Raw genomic sequence first — 22,560 nt, forward strand, 5'->3', positions numbered from 1 at the left:
ATGATGCTGTAGTATACAGAGAAGCTGTAGCATTAGAAACTTGTAGCGAAATGCAGGAAGATCTGCAGCAGATAGGCACTTGGTGCAGGGAGTGGCAACTGACCCTTAACATTGACAAATGTAATGTATTGCGAATACATAGAAAGAAGGATCCTTTATTGTATGATTATATGATAGCGGAACAAACACTGGCGGCAGTTACTTCTGTAAAATATCTGGGAGTGTGCGTACGGAACGATTTGAAGTAAATGATCATATAAAATTAATTGTTGGTAAGGCGGGTACAAGGTTGAGATTCATTGGGAGAGTCCTTAGAAAATGTAGTCCATCAACAAAGGAGGTGGCTTACAAAACACTCGTTCGACCTATACTTGAGTATTGCTCATCAGTGTGGAATCCGTACCAGATCGGGTTGACGGAGGAGATAGCGAAGATCCAAAGAAGAGCGGCGCGTTTCGTCACAGGGTTATATGGTTATATGGTAAGCGTGATAGCGCTACGGAGATGTTTAGCAAACTCAAGTGGCTCAAGTGGCAGACTCTGCAAGAGAGGCGCTCTGCATCGCGGTGTAGCTTGCTCGCCAGGTTTCGAGAGGGTGCGTTTCTGGATGAGGTATCGAATATATTGCTTCCCCCTACTTATACCTCCCGAGGAGAACACGAATGTAAAATTAGAGAGATTTGAGCGCGCACGGAGGCTTTCCGACAGTCGTTCTTCCCGCGAACCATACGCGACTGGAACAGAAAAGGGAGGTAATGACAGTGGCACGTAAAGTGCCCTCCGCCACACACCGTTGGGTGGCTTACGGAGTATAAATGTAGATGTAGATGTAAAAGTACAAAATTGGGTAGATTTATGGATCTCCTCAAAAGGCCCCCAGTTCAGCCGCGGGATTCGTATGCTGCCCGAAAGTTGGGTGAACGCAGTGGCCAACAATGGCGAATACTGTCTGCCTCGATAGCTGCGTGGTCAGCACTGCAGAATTCCATACAAAGGGGCTCCGGTTCGATTCCCAGCTGGGTCGGAGATTTTCTCCCCTAAGGGAGTGGGTGTTGTGTTCTCTTGATAACCATCTCATTCCCATCGAAACGCAAGTCGCCGAAGTGGCGTCAACTCAAAAGACCTGCATCAGGCGACCGGTCCACCTGACGGGAGGCCCTGAGTACAGAACATTCCATTTTCATGACCAATACTTTGAATTGTAAATTTGTTGTAAATTTTTCACAATAAACTCTCGAACTTTGAAAAAAAAACAACAGCGAAAGCAATGTTGTAAACGTAATAGCATGCTAAACTATCTTCCGTGTAAACTGTCTATATCATCAGAAAATGCCGTCGGGGGACCGTATGGACCTTAACCAAAGATATTTGTCTTGATAATCTCCCCCTCCAATATTAATTTGAACGAATGGTTTAGAAAGATCCTGTATATTCGATGTCCACATATTTTTGTTCTTCCTGGAAGCTTATCTGATTACTGCTGCTCCCCTGCTAGCCATTACAATCACATCATGGCAGCAACAAACGTCAGATGTTTGGCGTTTCAACGTACCCGCATGGTGTAGTTAGAAGTAACCCAAACGTCGCTCTGCATGTAAGGGAAGATTATGAAGATTATGCAGCGGAGCGGTTCCCTCATTCAGAACTCGAATTTAAGTGTTGGTTGTTCGCGAGGAGATTGTGCGATGCTCATATAAGAAGGAGAAACTTCTACCAGAATATATCAGAATTCGGGAGCGGCCTACGGATACCACGTTAATTGTTTCGCTATATTATTGGTCGCTTTTGTTGGGAGGTCGTGCTACGCCCATATAAGAAGGAGAAACTTCTACCAGAATATATCAGAATTCGGGAGCGGCCTACGGATACCGTGTTTATTGTTTCGCTATATTATTGGTCGCTTTTGTTGGGAGGTCGTGCTACGCCCATATAAGAAGGAGAAACTTCTACCAGAACATATCAGAATTCGGGAGCGGCCTACGGATACCGTGTTTATTGTTTCGCTATATTATTGGTCGCTTTTGTTGGGAGGTCGTGCTACGCCCATATAAGAAGGAGACACTTCTACCAGAACATATCAGAATTCGGGAGCGGCCTACGGATACCGTGTTTATTGTTTCGCTATATTATTGGTCGCTTTTGTTGGGAGGTCGTGCTACGCCCATATAAGAAGGAGATACTTCTACCAGAACATATCAGAATTCGGGAGCGGCCTACGGATACCGTGTTTATTGTTTCGCTATATTATTGGTCGCTTTTGTTGGGAGGTCGTGCTACGCCCATATAAGAAGGAGAAACTTCTACCAGAACATATCAGAATTCGGGAGCGGCCTACGGATACCGTGTTTATTGTTTCGCTATATTATTGGTCGCTTTTGTTGGGAGGTCGTGCTACGCGTATATAAGAAGGAGAAACTTCTACCAGAACATATCAGAATTCGGGAGCGGCCAACGGATACCGTGTTTATTGTTTCGCTATATTCTTGGTCGCTTTTGTTGGGATCCCACCACTGCCACGCGAGTGTGGAATCTGCGTTGAGAAGGGCCATACTAGCGCCTGAGAGGGTAGCTACATTGTTCGACGGACACCGCAGATTCGTACAAAAACTCGGAAACCCTGCGAGAAACGGATGCTTCAGCATAAATGCAGATACTAGTCAAATTCTGGAAATTTGTGGTAAGTTCCTATGGGACCAAACTGCTGAGGTTATCGGTATTTAGGTTTGCACACTACTTAAGCTAACTTAAACTAACTTGCGCTAAGGACAACACACACACACACCAATGCCCGAGGGGGGACTCGAACCTCCGACGGGGCGAGCCGCGCGAAACTTGGGAAGGCACCTTAGACCATGCGGCTAATCCGCACGACAAATGCTAGTAAAAAAAGGTGCAAATGGCTCTAAGCACTATGGGACTTAACATCTGAGGTCATCAGTCACCTAGACTTAGAACTACTTAGACCTAACTAACCTAAGGACATCACACACATCCATGCCCCAGGCAGGATTCGAACCCGCGACCGTAGCGGTCACGCGGTTCCAGACTGAAGCGCCTAGAACCGCTCAGCCACACCGGCCGGCGATGCTAGTCAACCCTGCAGGTTGCACTGTTGTATTTCACCACGAACGCCACCCGTGCAGTGTTCTCAGTACGTTGCAAATGTCATTCGTGGTCGGAACAGTGTTTCCGTAGTTTCAATCGCATTATGTCGGATGGAAGTGAATTCGAACGTGGGCAAATTGTTGGTGCTAGTACGGTGGGTGCTTACGTAACAAACGGCGCCCGAAGTGTTTTGAAGAGGCATTGAATCGTGGATTTAAGGGACAGTGGAAAACGTCCTCCGCTTAGTCAGAACGCGGACGTAAGTGTGTGCTGAGCGATCGTGATGGGCGGTCATTGAAGAGTTGTGATGAAAAATGAGACGGCGACAGCTGCAAAACTGCATAACTGAATGTCACACTCGCGAACCATATCAGCACCAAAACATCACGAAGAGGCCTCCAAAAGCCGCGAATGGCAGACGAGTTGGAGTTCCAAAACCACCCATCGGTGATGCAAACGTCCATAACAGGAAAATGTGGTGCCGAAGCAGGCCCCCACAACCTCACGAGTGGTCGACTGTAAAGAGCGGACAAATTGAACAGCTGGGCGGCGGCCATTAGAGTGGTAAACTGACGCGCGGAGTTCGAATGTTTATACATCGCTTTTGGTTATAAAATGCCTTCCCTTGAGTTAGGTCACAAACATAATGCCTCATTTAAATACGTTACTACAACAGACTTTTTAATTTATGAACAAACAGCAAATAGTCACTGTTTACGAATTTATCTTACATACTACATGGAATCTGCCGTAGCTAAAAGTTATGTACTGGACCCCTAGCATTTTTCGTAGTTCATTTACGATAAATGTACGCAAAATGCATCAAAATACTCGAAGATTTGCCCACTATATTAATACATATTTTCTGACTCTACCTTGCTTTAGATTTTATGACGAGAAGTTCGTTATATATGGCATAGTGCTTTGGCAACTCACGACCAAATTATCAAGTTTCAACCTAACATAGACCATGAAAACACTACCGATCAGCCAACTTTCTTCAAAATGATCAGAACATATAAAGTGGTTTTCTGTCGGTCGGAAATGTTGCCTCCTGGCGGCGTGTAACAGCTGTGGTTTTGAGAAAGGAAACCTGCAAATAGATGCACAGACATTATGCTAATACCGTGTTACAAAAACATTTATTAAGCAAGTGCACTGACATACAAAACAACTTAAAATATTCACTTACCTGTGAAATGTAATATTCGTTCCTTTCTCGAATTTATTTGTACAATTAATCGCTTCACGACTCTTCACATTGTACTTCTTTTGATTGGAACGTACAGACAGTAGAATTACGAGTAACAAATACTGTATGTACGTCCCAACAAATATACAACGTTGAATCAGGGTCTTCATAAACAACAGTACTACACAACACATCAGACTACAACCACTATAATGGCGTCCAGCCGAAGGTTCAAATTATCCCGCGACTGCAGCGCCATCAGTGAGTCTAGTTATTTTTTACAAGGTCTTTGTGCCGAAGCCACAAAACCTGGACTACAGACCAATGAAAGAATGTTTCACACTGTTTCCAACTTAAGGCCGAGTTTACGCCCCGAGAGTGAAACATGGCTGGGGTTCGGTGCGGATTTGTGCAGCCATAACGTGGTATTCCATGGGATCCATGGTTGCCCAGTCAGGTCACCTTATTTCCAAAGATTATGTGACCATTTTGGATGATCAAGCGCATTCTGTGGTACAATGTTTGAAAAATGTCATACTGCCGGCTTGAGCTACTGGTAAAATGCTTTTACACAACCAGTTTCAGTCGTCTATCAGGTTATTCACAGCATAAAGACGACGGGTTGTGAAACTAAAGTCTTTTACCAGCAGCTCATGGCGGTAACATGACATTATTCAAATATGTAAGAGCTGTGGCGCATCACCTCCAGAAAATAGATCGGTACAATGTTTTTCCCCAGTGGTGATATTCTGTTCGGAGACGACGCGGCCGAAGTTCACACAGCTTGCATATTACAGTACTTGTTTTATCTGCATCTACGTCTACATAGGTACTCTGAAAATCACATTTAAGTGCCTGGCAGAGGGTTCATCAAACACCTTCACAATAATTCTCTATTATTCCAATCTCCTACAGCACGCGGAAAAAACGAACATCTATATCTCTCGGTGCGAGCTCTGGTTTCCCTTATTTTATTATTGTGGTCATTTCTCTGTATGTAGGTCGGCGTCGACAAAGTATTTTCGCATTCAGAGCAGAAAGCTGGCGACTGAAATTTCGTGATAAGTTACGCTGCAACGAAAAACGCCTTTAATGATGTCCATCCCAAATCATGTGTCATTTCAGTGACACTCTCTCCGCTATTTCGCGATAATACAAAACGTGCTGCCCTTGTTTGAACTTTCTCGGTGTGCTCCGTCAATCCTATGTGGTAAGGGTCCAACGCAACTCAGCAGTATTCTAAAAGAGGTGGACAAGCTTAGTGTAGGCAGTCTCTTTCGTAGATCTGTTAAATTTCCTAAGTGTCCTGCCAATAAAACGCATTCTTGCTTAGCCTTTGCCACCAGCGTTTTCCATGTGTTCCTTCGAATTTAAGTTGTTCGTATTTGTAATTCCTAGGTATTTAGTTACCGGCCGCGGTGGTCTAGCGGTTCTAGGCGCTCAGTCCGGAACCGCGCGACTGCTATGGTCGCAGGTTCGAATCCTGCCTCGGGCATGAATGTGTGTGATGTCCTTAGGTTAGTTAGGTTTAAGTAGTTCTAAGTTCTAGGGGACTGATGAACACAGCTGTTAAGTCCCATTGTGCTCAGAGCCATTTGAAGGTATTTAGTTGAATTTACGGCCCTTAGATTTGACTGATTTATCGTGTAAAACACTAATGTCGATGACCTCACACTTTTCCTTATTTAGGGTCAATTGCAATTTTGGCACCATACAGAAATCTTTTCTAAATCATTCTGCAATTCGTTTTGATCTTCTGATGACTTTACTGGTCGATAAACGACAGCGTCATCTGCAAACAACCCAAGACGGCTGCTAAGATTCTCCTGATCGTTTATATAGATGAAGAACGGCAAAGGGCCTATACTGCCACCTTAGGAAATTCCAAAGAGTGTAGTCGAGTCAGTATTGTCAGAAACCTGTTATGAACCAACAAATGCTTTGAATATTCTACGTTTTTCCTTATCAGTCTACCTTCAAAAGGTATTCAACGAGAGTTTCATCCTTATCTTTGTGATGTTTGCTGCCCCCTAAGTAGATTTCCTCGCACTACCACTATGGTTTCGTCTTTCTCGTTTGTCTTGTTTTGTGCAATTCATCGCTCAGTTAAAAAGTGTCAAGAGTTTGAGCTTCCCGTTTACCTTTTTGCAAGGCCTGCTTGAGATATGCTAAGTCATGGCGGAGGCCAACAAACTAAACAGAGACAAACAAAACGAAGAAGCATATCCTGTCAGTGTCAGACCAAACACTCGTACTCTTCTTAGAGATGCTTTTAAATTCCACGAACCACTGCAAGGCGATTGCTGCGTGACGTACTCCTTCAGGGCGTGTCCACGGACATCATTATTACAGCCGTTCCATTATTCCTTTGAAAATAGCGTGATTCACAAAACAGCGTCGTGATGCAATTTTCTTGTGGCGTTTGATACAATGGAACGTCCAAAGGGCCGAACAGAATACTCTATTGTACCGCTGTGTTCCTTAAATAAATGGGTGTAGTAAAATTACGCCGCCGTCAGACATGCGGAGACCTTATTATCGTTAGACTTCTGCTACAGTGAAATTAGAAGTGACGGCAACAAAGAACATAGGAAAACCTTTCCACAAGAGCAGAACAGGTTAGCTAGTACCTTTACATCTAGTTTGTGACTACCTATACATCAAAGCCACACAAATTTAACAGTGTATGTGGGAAAATCTGTCGTAGGCCATTCGCTCCATCTTGTTTCCGCACAGCAATAACCATAGTAGACCGTTGATCTTCTCAACGGACAGCCCGTCTAAATATCCCTGGACAATTTGAAAGTTCCAAGTAGCTAACGCTGGACACGCTACCGCATCGAAGAACTGAATTACGTTACGTACGCGTTTCGTCTTTTATAGTAAAGGCATCTTCAGTAGATTTTTTCTTGAAAAGGTTATTTTATACTTACAGATTCGAAACAGTTCATACCATAGTTTTTATATGAATATAACTTGCCGATACTTGTCTATATTGCCAAAATATGCATTTCCTTTCATTTGGTAGTGTGTTTCAGGGCGCACATCTATTACACTTCTGAAAAATCAAGACATATTCACGTCTAGATCTTCTGTTTTGAAAAATTTCATACTTCTTTTTTCGTAATTTGAGTTATGTGAACCACTTTTCTTGCAAATTGGCGAGAATCTCAGATGCGTTACACGAGAACTGTGAACAATTGCTCACTAAGCGCCTCTTGATTTGTTTGTGTTTATGAGTGTTGCAAACCTGCTGTGTTTTAGTTTCTATTCATTTCTCTCTCTCTCTCTCTCTCTCTCTCTCTCTGTGTGTGTGTGTGTGTGTGTGTGTGTGTGTGTGTGTGTGTGTGTGTGCGTGCGTGCGTGCGTGCGTGGGTTTGTTTCATAGAACAGCTGTCAATTAGTGGGTGAAGGTTCCAGGCGCTCGGGCGAATAGATTTTTGATTTTGCAGTTACAGGAGATAGGCAAAATAATGTGAAAGCCTATACTTACTTGGGAATGGTTTATTAATAAGGGGTTGGACCCCAATTTGCCCCTAATGCAACTGCAATTCTTCTTGGAATACTGGCGTATAATGATTGTATAGTCTCCAGTGGAATGTTATACCACTCTTCGATCAGAACCTCTTCTAACTCCTGTAGTGACGAGGGATGCGGAAATCTGCTCCGGAGTCTGCGCACCAATACCGCCCACAAGGGATCCATAATGTTCAAGTCCGGGGACTGTGCTGGTCAGGGAAGACGCTGCAGTTCAGTTGCATGCTCCTCATACCACCATTGTACTGTCCTAGCTGTGTAAACGGGTGCATTGTCGTCCTGGAAATATGGCACCATTGTTCGGAACAAGATTTGAATCATGGAGTTGCACCTGATCACCTGAAATGTTCACATAATCGTTGGCTGTAAACCGGTCTTTGAGAGTAATGATGGGACTGCAGAATACTATGATATGGCTGCCCAAACCATCACACTTCCACCTCCACGCTTAACCGTTGGAATCAAGCAATCAGGATTGTAGGCTTCGTTTGGCGTTCCCCAGACGTAAACCCGACCCGATGGTGGAAATAACGAAAACGTTGACTCGTCGGACTATATGACGTGTTTCCATTGACCGGCCGTCCAGGATTTATGCTCCTGACACCATGTTTTACGCTTCTTTGCGTTGGTTGTCGTCACTGATGGTTTCGGTATAGCAGCTCGTCCATGAATATTTGCGTTATGGAGTTCGCAGCGGACAGTGTCGATAGATAAGGTGTCTCGAAGATGGCTATTGAGCTCTGCAGTCACTTTAGACGCCGTAGTTTTATGTTGTTTTGACGAAATTCGTGTTAGCGTACGACGATCTCTCATTTAGTTTTGATTTGCGCCCACTATAACGTTTACACGATGTTGTCTTTCCATGTTTTGTGTAGGCTGTCGTGACTGTTGAAACAGTTGCTCTTGAAACATTCGATAAGTCGGCTGACTCGGTTACTGATACTCCAGCTAAACGGGCCTCCACAATCTGCCCTGTTTGGAACTCTGTTAGGTCTTTCATTGCACGTAGACTTCGGCCTCCGAATGCAAATACGAAGTGTGCACTACTCGTAAACAACCTGCACTGATGCCTGGTCCGTACTGAGCACGTACAGTCCAGCGCGACACGTGCCTCACCTGCCTTGTTGATCGTCAGACACAACCATCCCATTACTAACACTGTTCACATTATTTTGCCTATCCCCTGCATTTGTTGGGAAGACCAGACTGCAATTGTAGGCTTCAAAGAAGAAGAAGCAGTAGTTGAAAATGGATTGAGACATTGTTGTAGACTTTCCTCGATGTTATTCAGTCTGTACACTGAGCAAGCATTAAAAGAAACCAAGGAGAAACTTGGAAAGCGAATTAAAGTTCAGGGAGACGAAGCAAAAGCTTTGACGTTTGTCAATGACGCTGCAGTTCTCTGATACGACGAAGAACAGTTGAATGCAATGGATATAGTGTTGAAAAGGGGTAATACATCTACATGGATACTCTGCAAATCACATTTAAGTGCCTGGCAGAGGGTTCATCGAACCACCTTCACTACTCTCTATTATTCCAATCCCGTACAGCGCGCGGAAAGAATGAACACCTATATCTTTTCGTGCGAGCTCTGATTTCCCTTATTTTATCTTGGTGATCGTTCCTCCCTATGTAAGTCGGTGTCAACAAAATATTTTCACATTCGGAGTAGAAAGTTGGTGGTTGGAATTTCGTGAGAAGATTCCGTCGCAACGAAAAGCGCCTTTCTTTTAATGATGTCCATCCCAAATCCTGTATGACTCTGTGACACTCTCTCCCATGATGATCATGAAAAAACATTAGACAATGGTAATGGAATGCAATAAAAGTAAACCATCAATTGAAGACATAGTCTGAAAATAAGTCCGTGGTCATATTTTTAGCACTCCATTTTAAAGGTCCGTCTTGATCACATACATTTTTACATTTCACTATGACCGGTTTCGGCTACTGCCATCTTCAGATCACAAAAATGTTCTGATGTAGTATCAACGTCAAACTAAACATGTAGGTACATGGTAAGTGCTCATTAAACCAGACGAAACTGAGAGATTTAGATTGGCAAAGAAGACATTAAACGTAGTAGATGAGTTTAGGTATTCGAACAGCAAAATAACTCATAATGACTGAATTAGAGAGTATATAAAACGAAGGCTGGAAACAGCAAGAAAAGCGATTCTGAGAAACAGAAATTTCTCAACATCGAATGTAGGTATAAACGTGGTGGAATTTTTTTCTGAGTGCAGCCTTGTACGGAAGTGAAACGTGGACGATACGAGTTCAGACAAGAAGAGAAGAGAAGCTCTTGAAATGCGGTACTACGAAAGTATGCAGAGGACTGGATTGGGCGATCATGTAACCAATAAGGAGGCATTGAACAGAATTGAGGAGAAAAGCAATTTGAGATATAGCTTGATTAAAACAGGTTAACAAAACATATTGAGGCGTCAAGGAACAGTCAGTTTAGTAATGAGAATAATTGTGTGTTGGGGGGGGGGGGGGGAGGGGGGAGAAGGGGGAGAGGAGGAAAGGGTGACAGCAAAGGTTGTAAAGGGAGAACGTAGCTTGAGTAGAGTAAGCTGACTCAGATGGTTGTAGGATATCATGGTGGTTTGATCAGAAATATGCAGACACTGTTGCATAATGCAGAACTGGCCATTAGATGTCACGAGACTCGGACCAATCAATATGCAGTGTGGAGAAAAATGGTCACGAAATTTTAACGCTGGATAGCTGATGCCTGTAGGAACCAAAATTACTAATGTTACGTAGGTCGACAACGTACAATTTTTAAACTACGGAAACATGGCGTCACGCGCTCCGATTGGCCGCGGGGTTGCCCTGTTGCCGAATGCTCTGGACAACGCATGACCGCGAATGCTTTGCCTGCCGGAGATTGCGATGCATCCAGGGCACCCCGCATGCTTAGTGGTAGCGTGCCAGCTTTCCACTTTGGGGGCCGAAGCGAATCCGATGGGGTCCCGACGCATCCATTGTGGTAAGACGTACCGGGAATAAACCCGTCAACAGCTGTTAGTTCGCGTACAGAAAATCTTTTACAAATGGTGTAGGCCTTTTTTTGTAGCTAGGACATTGTTTACTTAAAGCAGGTGCTCGAACTGGCGACCATCTGGCGCGACACAAGCTTGGTAGCGTCGAATGGTGTTTTGCCGAACTCTTTCAAAGATTCCCGGCATTGCCCTGATGTGATTGGCAGTATGTTGAATGCGATCCATTAAATCCTCTTCTTTCCTTGGTGGTTCGAGTCCGGGTGGGTGAACTAAAACCTTGAACAATACCCACAGGGAAAAGTCTGGTGGCGTGAGATCTGGTGATCGCGAGCGCCTGTGCCAATTACCCGGCCGTCGAAGAGTTCATTTAAATAGCCGCGCAGAGCACGATTTTTGTGTGCAGGCGCCCCATCATGCTGCAACCACATGCGTAGCTGTATGTCAAGGGGAACATCTTCCAGCAGGCTGGGTAAAGTTTCTTGCAAAAAGTGAAGGTAATTTGCCCCAGTAAGTCGAGGAGGTAGACAGACCATCCCATCAGATGGTCATCGACAATGCCTGCCCAAATGTTGAGCGAAAATCGTTCCTGGTGTCCGCGGACGTACGTGACCTGATGATTTCCCCTTGCCCACTGATGAACGTTTCGAGTGTTGTAAAGGCAATCCCGATGGAAGGTGCACTCGTCGGTAAACAACACAATGGCGGGAAAGTCGGGATCTCGTGCAACACGTCGCAGAAACCACTGGCAAAACCATAGCCTGTGTTCATAGTCCGCCACAGGATTTAGGTCTTGGACAGAGTGGAAATTGGGTGCTGGCAGTCATCCCTCAAAATCTCCCAGACTAACCGATGAGTGAAACTACAATGAAATGAATACCCCTAGGTGCATACAGGCGTTGATATGTCAACGGGGACAGTTGAAAATGTGTGCCCCGACTGGGACTCGAACCCGGGATCTCCTGCTTACATGGCAGACGCCCTATCCATCTGAGCCTCCGAGGACACAGAGGATAGTGCGACTGCAGGGACTTATCTCTCGCACGTCTCCCGCGAGACCCACATTCCAAACGTATTGTCCAGCACTATATTCATAGTGCCCCTGCCCAAATATACTCATTACTCACGGCTTTTTGCCGATTCCCGTAAGAGTTTGAGATGTTTATATTTTCCCATCTCCGCATTGCAAATGTTTTGGGTGAAATGCCCAGTCGATGCGCTATTGTTTTCATGTCAATTCTACCAACATTGAGAGTTGTTTAGTTTTCGGGGTTTTGTAAAATTCCTGGATTCGTCTCGTCGCTGTGCAGCCTATGAAAAGGATTGCGGAAGACTCCCAAATAAATTCCAAAGTACAGTGCAGTTTTAATACCAATATATTTCCAGGACTCTGGCGTCCGAGCCTGGTGAACTGTACCGGTTACCTCACATGTACCCAAAGTTGATATCAAACGACACAGAGTTCACAACAATCAACAAACGAGTGAGCCTACAGTACATTAGCTCGCAACCCTAGCCAAACAACGAGTGCCCCAAGGTGCCTGTGTGACCTCTATTTATACTTTTGTTAACAATTACCTACAATGAAAATTACAATTTTATGTAAAATCACAATTAAAAGTTAAACCGAATATGAGCTACACATTGCTAAAAATTTACAATCTCAGTGCCGAACAATGTGAGCATATTTTCAACTTAAGTTACGAGTTAATATAACATTTTCTGACTAATTACGTTACAGGTAACAATTACATTTCTAAATTTGTTTATAACAAATCAACTAGTACCTGAATTTTAGTGCTAACATATATCGGAGATTCAATTAACATGCTTTATTTATATGTTCTATTTAATTTGCTGTAGTAATTTTATACTGATAGGTTTACTGGTACATCCTGACCATGTGCTACATTTCTTTCAATTAGTTACAGTATTAATTTCACATTTAAATTATGTTTCTCGCATAAGAACAATGTTAATCAGCAAAGCATCGTTTCCGAATTATATGTATACCGAAATAGTGGTTATTTTTGTATCTAATTTGGAAACAGGTCCCTTTACAACTGGACAATTAGGACTGGTGTTTATCTTTAATGCATTCCGAGGGGTTTTGATAGGTAGCAATGAGATACAGTAATATTTCAAGTTCGGGCACTGTTTGTGCATCCGCACAGAAGAAGATGGTCAAATGGCCGGTGAGCCTTATATAATCTCCGATGAGTGTCCAACCGCTCGAGTATTTGTCGTAGGTGCTTCCTCGAAGCGCTCGAGAATAGCCTCTTCAAATGCAGCATCCCGTCGTGTTCGAGGTCTTCCAGCATAACCATGATATGCCGCTAAAGAGCCTGTTTTCCCAACTCGCCGGTCAATTGCTATAAACGTTTGTGGGTGTAGGTGGCGTCTTGCTCCATATTGTTCCTCATACAACCGTCGAGCTCCATGCGCATTACCCTCAGCTAGTCCATAAAGAAAAACCATATTTCGTTCTTCAGACGAATACTGTGCCGCCATGCTTACTGTATGACTAAATCGCAGGTGACGTGTGGGGGCTCCGAAGAGAAGCTTACGTGTGAATGCCTCTGACGTGAGGTGGAGACAAACAGCAAGACCTATTCGACACGCGTGCGTATCACGTTGGGGCAGTGGCGAGGCGAGGGACGTTTGTGTGTGTGAACCGACAACCGTAGCGCTGCCCGTCAACCGACGAACGGCAACAGTGCAATCCCCTGGCCAATTGGAGCGCGTGGCGCCAAGTGTCCATAGTTTAAAAATGGTGCGTTGTCGACCTACACAGCGTTACAAATTTTGATTCCTACTCGCATCAGCTAACCAGGATTAAAATTTTTCTCCACCTTGTAAAAGGAAGCGGGGAGTATTTTGTTAGCAGAGAAGTAGTAAGAGCGGAATGGGTCTGTCAGGAGAGAACAATGATTTCGAACACGATTTACTCATTGGATTTAAAAAAGCCATCGGTGGCATTTCAACCCTTCTAAAACCGGCCAAGTCGACTGTTGGTGCTGTGATCGTGAAGGAAATGCGACGGAACAACCATAGCTGTATCAAGACCTGCCTGACCTCATGTACTGAATGAGGGACAGGGACCACAGAGCATTGCGGAGGATGGTTATAAATAGTCGCATGAAATCAGAGCAGGGAATCACGAGTGAGTCCCAAAGTGCCACCAGCAGTGCAGCTACTGTAGCACAGCGACTGTTCGTAGGACGTTAAAAAGAATGGGTAGAATGGTCGAGTGGCTCTTCATAAGCGACTCACTGCAAGTCAGTGCTAAGCGACACTTGAGGTGGTGCAAATCGCGACGGCTCTGAACAGTGGATGACTGAAAATGGGTGATTCGGAGTGATGAATCACGCTGTAATCCGTGATAATCCTGTGGAAGGGTTGGGTTTGGCGAATGTCTGGAGGACATAACCTACCCACACATGTTGTGGCAACAGTAAAGCGCGGAAGACGTGGTGTTAGGTTGTACAGGTGCTTTTACTTGTTGGAGTGTGCTCCACTTATTTCCGTTAAGACCACATGGAAGTATGTGAACGCATTTTCCATGGCTGTGTATTTGAACAGTAGAGGAACAGTTCGGAAACGATGATTGGTTGTGCTGTCGTGGTGATGTACTGTCATAAAGCATCATCTGTAAGTAAATGGTTTGTAGACAATAACGTTCTGAAACGCAATGGTTCGCGTTCACCTTGACCTCAGCTCGCTCCCAAAAGAGGTTACCCCAGCTTCGGTATACCGCTCACGGTTTGTCGAACTTCGTTCGAAGTTCATTAAAACGATCTTCATTTATACAGATGGCTCTAAGACCAATGACGGTGTCGGGTGTTCTTTTATTGAAGGGGCACACAGTTTCAAATACGGCTCCATGGCCATTGTTCGGTCTTCACAGCTGAGCTCTTTGCCCTCTACCAGGCTGTTCTTTACATCTGCCGCCACCGACATTCTGCCTATGTCATCTGCTCCGATTCCCTGAGCGCCATCCAGAGCCTCAGTGATCCGTATCCGGTTCACCCTTTCGTGCACCGGACCCAACGCTCTCTTCAGCAGCTGGCGGACGACGATTCTCCGGTTACCTTTTTGTAGGTTCCTGGCCATGTCGGTATCCCTGGGAACGCAGATGCCGCGGCCAAGGCTGCGGTCCTCCAGCCTCGGACAGCTTCTTGTTGTATCCCTTCATCTGATTGTAGCGCATTTTATCGCTGTGGCATGCCGATTGGGCTGCACTTACGGACAACAAGCTTCGGGCCTCGAAACCTCTTCCCACGGCTCGGACGACCTCTTCACGCCCTTCTCGGCGGGAGGAGGTCGTTTTGGCCCAGTTACGAATTGGACACTGCCGGTTCAGCCGTCGCCATCTGCTGACGGCTGCGCCGGCGCCGTTCTGCCCGTGTGGGCAATTGCTGGCGGTCCGCCACATTTTAACGTCCTGTCCGGATTTTAATACACTGCGCGTTGATCTTGGCCTGCCATGTACTCTGGATGCCATTTTAGCGGATAACCCGGGAGCAGCTGCTCGCGTTCTTCGTTTTATCCACTTGACAAACCTGTCTAAGGACATTTGATTTTGCTGTTTTTTTTTAATCCTTTGCCTGTTGATGTCTTTTATAGTGTTGTCCCTTTTAGTTGCTGTTTTAACCTTGTGCCTCGCAGTGCATTCCTAACTTAGTCGGGGCGCTAATGACCATTGTAGTTGTGCGCCACATAAAAAAAAATCGTCCAGCGCTATGGACGAAATCTGGTCACTGCGCATCGGCCATGGCATCCTGCTCCGGATAGGGCACTGTCTTTTTAGCCATCGACATCTTTTAAGTGGCGATCCTCCCCCACTCTGTCCCCACTGCTCTCAGCTGTGGACGGTAAGACACCTTTAAACTGAGTGCCCCTATTTTACTCCGTTACGCGCCCGTCTACAGCTGTCGCCTGATATATCTTCCATTTTAGCAGATGTCACGCGATCAGCTGATCGCGTTCTCGAGTTTATTAGTGCCAGTGAGATGACGTCAGTCATTTGAAGCTCTTTTTGGGGACAACCAACCCCCTTCTATAGTGGTTTTTTAAGCTTTCCTTCTGTTTTTAGTTTCTCCAATTTTTTGAGTTTCGTTCCCATTGCTGCTGGTTTCCGGTTTCGTTTTTTACCTTTTCCTAAGCCACAGACCGGGCGCTAATGACCGTAGCAGTTTTGCGCCCTAAAACCATAAAAAAACGGCATCCTGCGCGTACTGCACGTGCAGGCCCCGTGTCGACGAGGTGGCTACAGCGCGGCTGAGTTTGTGTGTGTGGGGTTTCAGCAGGCGGCCCGCCGGCGCCGCTACCGCTGTTGGTGGTGGTGGTGGTGCAGCTGGTGGTGTGGTGGAGCGGGCCGGCGCGCTGCTGGGACGAGCTGCCGCAGACGACGTCGGGGTCGCTGCGCGGCGAGGCCGTCGCGACGCCGTCCGGGCGGCGCGTGCTGCGCCTGCTGGGCGTGCGCTACGCGTCGGCGCCGCGGCGCTTCGCCGCCCCCCAGCCCTTCTCGCTGGAGGACACGGCGCGCGTCGTCGACGCCCTGGAGTGGCCGCCCGCCTGCCCGCAGCCGCACAACCTCACAGAGGTCGCCTACCCGCAGGTAGGCGCCGCACGCACTCTTCACTCACCGCGAGAGTCGCAGCACCGTTTCCCTACCTCCTCACACACTTCGTTACTCGCATCTTTTCGTTCCTGTGCCTACGTAGGCCTACCGGTTCGCTGGTGTTCGTATTCCTACAAGAGACGTCGACTTGGAACAGCGCTTATAGGGTGGTCCATTGATAGTGACCGGGCCAAATATCTCACGAAATAAGCATCAAACGAAAAAACTACAAAGAACGAAACTCGTCTAGCTTGAAGGGGGAAACCATTCCCAGATGGCGCTATGGCTGGCCCGCTAGATGGCGCTGCCATAGGTCAAACGGATATCAACTGCGTTTTTTAAAAATAGGAACCCCCATTATTTATTACATATTCCTGTAGTACGTAAAGAAATATGAATGTTTTAGTTCGACCACTTTTTTCGCTTTGTGATAGATGGCGCTGTAATAGTCACAAACATATGGCTCACAATTTTAGACGAACAGTTGGTAACAGGTAGGTTTTTAAAGTAAAATACAGAACGTAGGTAAGTTTGAACATTTTATTTCGGTTGTTCCAATGTGATACATGTACCTTTGTGAACTTATCATTTCTGAGATCGCACGCTGTTACAGCTTCATTACCTGTAAATACCACTTTAATGCAATAAATGCTCAAAATGATGTCCTTCAACCTAAATGCATTTGGCAATACGCGTAACGACATTCCTCTCAACAGCGAGTAGTTCGCCTTTCGTAATGTTCGCACATGCATTGACAGTGCGTTGACGCATCTTGTCAGCCGTTGTCGGTGGATCACGATAGAAAATATCCTTCAACTTTCCCCACAGAAATAAACCCGGGGACGTCAGATCCGGTGAACGTGCGGGCCAAAAAAATCTGTCTTCGTCCCATAATTTTTCTTGTGCCCAGTGGCAGAACTGTACACGACGTTCAAAGTCGTCGCCATGCAATTCCTGGTGCATAGAAATATGGTACGGGTGCACTCGATGTTGATGTAGCATTCCCGATTCTCGCGCAGTTTGTCTGCTACTGATGTGCGGATTAGCCGCGACAGCAGCTAAAACACCTACTTGGGCATCATCATTTGTCGCAGGTCGTGGTTGATGTTTCACATGTGACTGAACACTTCCTGTTTCCTTAAATAACGTAACTATCCGGCGAACGGTCCGGACACTTGGATATGCCATCCAGGATACCGAGCAGCATACGTAGCACACGCCCGTTGGGCATTTTGAACACAATAACCGTACATCAACACGATATCGACCTTTCCCGCAATTGGTAAACGGTCCATTTTAACACGGGTAATGTCACGAAGCAAACACCGTCCGCACTGGCGAAATGTGACGTGATACTACGTACTTATACGTTTGTGACTATTACAGTGCCATCTATCACAAAGCGAAAAAATTAATCCAACTAAAACATTCATATTTCTTTACGTACTACACGAATATGTAGTAGAAAAGGGGGTTCCTATTTTAAAAAACGCAGTTGACATCCGTTTGACTAATGGCAGCGCCATCTGGTTTCCCCCTTCAAGCTAGACAAGTTTCGTTCTTTGTAGTTTTTTCGTTTGATGCTTATTTCGTGAGACATTTGGCCCGGTCACTATCAATAGTCCACACGACAAAAATGCAGCACTTCGTGATCGGCATGTGATTTCTCATCCCAACTCAGAACAAAAGTGTACCTAGCAAAACCTAGTCTCGCTAGTAGAGTTAATAGAACTACGATTAAAAAAAGAAAAAAACGAGGCTCTGGCAACTCTAGTGTGGCCAAGAGCAGGAAGCATGAACTCTTTACTGTGCCGCAGCTGGCCCATCAGTTCAGTGACACAAAGAAATGCCTTGGGGAACGGATATGCAGACTGCTGCAATGTTAGTTGTTTTACAGTTAAAGCATCAAACTATATCTAATATCTGATTTACACCTCCACAATGTAGTATATTGTGTATTTATTTCCGTTAATGTTACCTTTATTTAAACATTATGACGTAACATGAGCTTCTTGCAGACGTAAGCAACCACTTTGTTTCGTTCGTGACAGAAAGTAACAGTGGATACGAGTTTGTATCCAATGAGGTAAAAAAGCACAAGAGTTAGGCTACATTAGACTGCATGTTATATGCTACGCACAGTAACTCCACTCTTTATGTTTGACGTCCAGGTTTATCTTCATAGAGCCAATACGCACACATCTGAGCAACATTCATTTTAGAGATGATGTTCAAAGCGAGCACCTTGCATCTGAAAATGCTTTTCCACTCCCTGGATCAAGCTTCGCTGGACCGTACACAACATACCTGCATCCAGCATTGACGAAGCAGCATGCACACCAGCTATTAGGTCGTGTACATCCGTGGGTGGAGTGCCTCTCTCAACAAGCTACGACAGGTGGTAGTGTAGTGCGGGCTGCTACACACTTCTCTGTACATTGCGATGTGCTGCACGACGTGACAGTGTTGCCAGCTCCACTGGCAGTGTTGCCAGCTCCATGTGACAGTGTTTCCAGCTCCTTGGATATATATAGGACTAAATATTCTCAAAGTCAAGATCGAAAACAAATTTTATTGTGCTTACTAGTTTGAACCACATACGAGCCATCTTCAGATCATAAAAAGCAGCCTTCATTAGTGTATTTGCCATAACGCCTTAACACATAGTTTGTTTAAAAATTTATTTTGACGATGTTCATACGGATTGTATTGGAGAGTAATTTGACATATTGTTCATATACAATCAACTAGAGCGAAGGCCATAAAACTAAGGCATTATATCGCTAAATCTTAGTAACCAACACATTTAATCAGTATTTGTGTTGTGTCTCAGTTATGGAACAACATAAACACCGATTAAATTTGTCAGTTATTGTTGCTTTTACGATAAAATGTCTTAGTTTTATGTCCTTCGCTCTAATTGATTGTCTATGAATGATATGTCAAATTACGATACCAATACATTCCATATGAATGTTGTCAAAATAAATTTTTAAACAAACGATGTGTTAAGGCGTTATGGCAAATACACTAATGAAGGCTGCTTTTTATGGCCTGAAGATGGCTTGTGGGTTACTGGAACAAAAACTATCTGTCGATACATACTCACCGCAGATTGAGGAAATATCTTTCTTTCAAACACCTGGTTCCGTATTCATACGAAAGAAGGACTTCTGTCAATGGGGTATCGTAGAAAGTTCATAGTAATTGACAGAATGTCAGAGTAAATTAGAAGTAATATCTAGCGCTCCGCAAGGAAGTGTTACAGGCCTTCTGCTGTTCCTAATCTGCGATTTAGGAGACATCCAGTAAAGTGCCGGTTCTTTAAAGACTCGAACTTCCGTGTATAGAAAGTGCTTCAAACTTCTCGTCACTTCCCAAGTGAGTTAATGGGTTACATATGTGACCTTAAGCACGTGGCGAGAAATGGTATAGAAAATATTTGAAATTATATTTAAAGTTTGTTGAAAGACGCCAAATGCTCTCGTCATCAAACATTTTATGAGTGTAGTCTGGACAATTTGCGCTCCATGTTAAGCATAAGCTACCTCTTCACGCAACGCTATGTCTATGACGTCATGTCTGCTGCACCGTCTCATACAACGATACAATTGTGCAAGTACAGTCAGTGGTATGTGTGAGCACAGTCTGCAAAATGTATTGCGACTAGAGACAGTAGCGCAGAAGTAATAAATCTAAACGTCATGCCTGATGCTGTATTTTCACCTGACCAATAAGGGTATTTGTGCGCAGTGAACTATGTTGCCTCAAAACATATAAACAGGTTCTAACTGTAATCAGGGAGGACCAAATTGCAGATATTTGAAAGTAATGTAAAATCTGTGCCCTTTTACCGGTGTGAAACATGGAAAGTGACAAAACAGTTAATCCACAAGCTGCAGACATTCAACAGCAGATGCCTGAGGAACATCCTGGGATACGGTGGCCAAATGTCATCTCTAACGAAACTCTTTGGGAAAGAACAAACCAGAAGCCAATTGAGCTGCAAATCAGAAGCAAGAAGTGGAGATGGTTGGGACATACTCTTAGAAGAAGACCAAATGAACATATTGCGAGAGAAGCACTTGACTGGGTCCCGCAAGGATGACAGACAAAGGAAGCCCCAAACGACATGGAGACGGTCAGTTGAAGAAGAAGGCCATCAGCAAGGAATAAGATGGGAAGAAATGAACATACTAGCAGAAGACAGAACAAGATGGCGATCCTTTGTTGCAGCCCTAAGCTCCACGCAAGGAGCTAAAGGAATTAATAATAATAAATAAATGAATAACTGTAATACCTTTAGTGTAATAGCATCTTTTACCTCAACGACCCCACGTGGCTAGCGCCCGAGGGGGCATACTTGTGGTTCCCTTGGCCGCGCAAGAACCTGTACGGCTAAGCCGTATGCCTTGTTTGCTGCAAGGCCAGAATCCGCACAGACTACGATGACGTATGTAACAGCACCGACACTGTCAATACAGTGACCATTGTTGTGGCAAGAGAGTCGCGTCCTAACAGTGGTGGCCCCAACGGCAGCTCTGGACACAGGAGTGGGACCGCGTTGTTTTTACCGATGGGGACCAGTTGCCTGGATACCATCACGATGGACGTACCCGTATGTAGAGCCTCAGAGATGAACGATTGTTGCCACATTGTATTGTTCATTGTTGTTCGGGTCCAGTACCTGGTGTGATGGTATGGAGTGCCACTGGGAACACCACTCGATCACCTCTGGTTGGCACAGCCAGTATTTTGGACACCGGCTGTTATATTTGCGGCCTGTGAACGCTGGTGCTTTTCTACATCTACATTTATACTACGCAAGCCACCCAACGGTATGTGGCGGAGGGCACTTTACGTGCCACTGTCATTACCTCCCTTTCCTGTTTCAGTCGCGTATGGTTCGCGGGAAGGACGACTGCCGGAAAGCCTCCGTGCGCGCTCGAATCTCTCTAATTTTACATTCGTGATCTCCTCGGGAGGTATAAGTAGGGGGAAGCAATATATTCGATACCTCATCCAGAAACGCACCCTCTCGGAACTTGGACAGCAAGCTACACCGCGATGCAGAGCGCCTCTCTTGCAGAGTCTGCCACTTGACTTTGCTAAACATCTCCGTAACGCTATCACGCTTACCATATAACCCTGTGACGAAACGTGCCGCTCGTCTTTGGATTATCTCCTCCGTCAACCCGACCTGGTACGGATCCCACATTGATGAGCTATACTCAAGTATAGGTCGAACGAGTGTTTTGTAAGCCACCTCCTTTGTTGATGGACTACATTTTCTAAGGACTCTCCCAATGAATCTCAACCTGGCACCCGCCTTACCAACAATTACTTTTATATGATCATTCCACTTCAGATGGTTCCGCACGCATACTCCCTGATATTTTACAGAAGTAACTGCTACCAGTGTTTGTTCCGCTATCATATAATCATACAGTAAAGGATCCTTCTTTCTATGTATTCGCAATACATTACATTTGTCTATGTTAAGGGACAGTTGCCACTCCCTGCACCAAGTGCCTATCCGCCGCAGATCTTCCTGCATTTCGCTGCAATTTTCTAATGCTACAACTTCTCTGTATACTACAGAATCATCCGCGAAAAGCCGCATGGAACTTCCGACACTTCAACGTCTCTACGATGTTATCTTTCAGCAAGGTAACGCAAGACCGCATCCTGCTCGTGCTCGAGCTAGTCCTGACCCATCTCGACAGAAAGTGCGTTACACTTTTGCCCTTGCTAGCGCAATCTCCAGACCTCTCTCCTACTGAAAACATCTTGCATGGGTTGCCGGGGATGCTGGCACACTAACAGTCGCCAAATGCAACGACTCGGCCACGGAGTAAATCTGCGTGAAATTAGGTACCCATACTTGTCATGCCAGCTCAGTCTGTCTCGATGCTTGGCAGCGGTAGAGACATTGTTGACGCCAGATGTTGCAGCTTCGATTACTACATTTCTCCCTATGTACACCCTCAAAGCGTCCACAAATTTAATAATGAGTTGTTCATACTATGCCGTATAAGGACAATAAGCAGCAGAGAGATTCGTGTATCTGTGAAAAGATCTCTGCGCGAAGT

The 22,560-nt window shown here is 45.2% G+C and overlaps 1 protein-coding gene across 1 annotated transcript in view; it reads left to right on the forward strand.

Annotated features, from left to right (window-relative positions):
• Positions 1-22,560, forward strand: part of LOC124623151 (cholinesterase 1-like) — a 267,903-nt gene that overhangs the window by 16,910 nt on the left and 228,433 nt on the right. The window contains exon 2 of the mRNA XM_047148941.1: positions 16,152-16,465. Within this exon, the coding sequence (XP_047004897.1) occupies positions 16,152-16,465 (314 nt within the window). The remainder of the gene's footprint in view (positions 1-16,151; positions 16,466-22,560) is intronic.

The sequence above is a fragment of the Schistocerca americana genome, chromosome 7 (assembly GCF_021461395.2).
Source record: "Schistocerca americana isolate TAMUIC-IGC-003095 chromosome 7, iqSchAmer2.1, whole genome shotgun sequence".
NCBI lineage: Eukaryota > Metazoa > Arthropoda > Insecta > Orthoptera > Acrididae > Schistocerca > Schistocerca americana.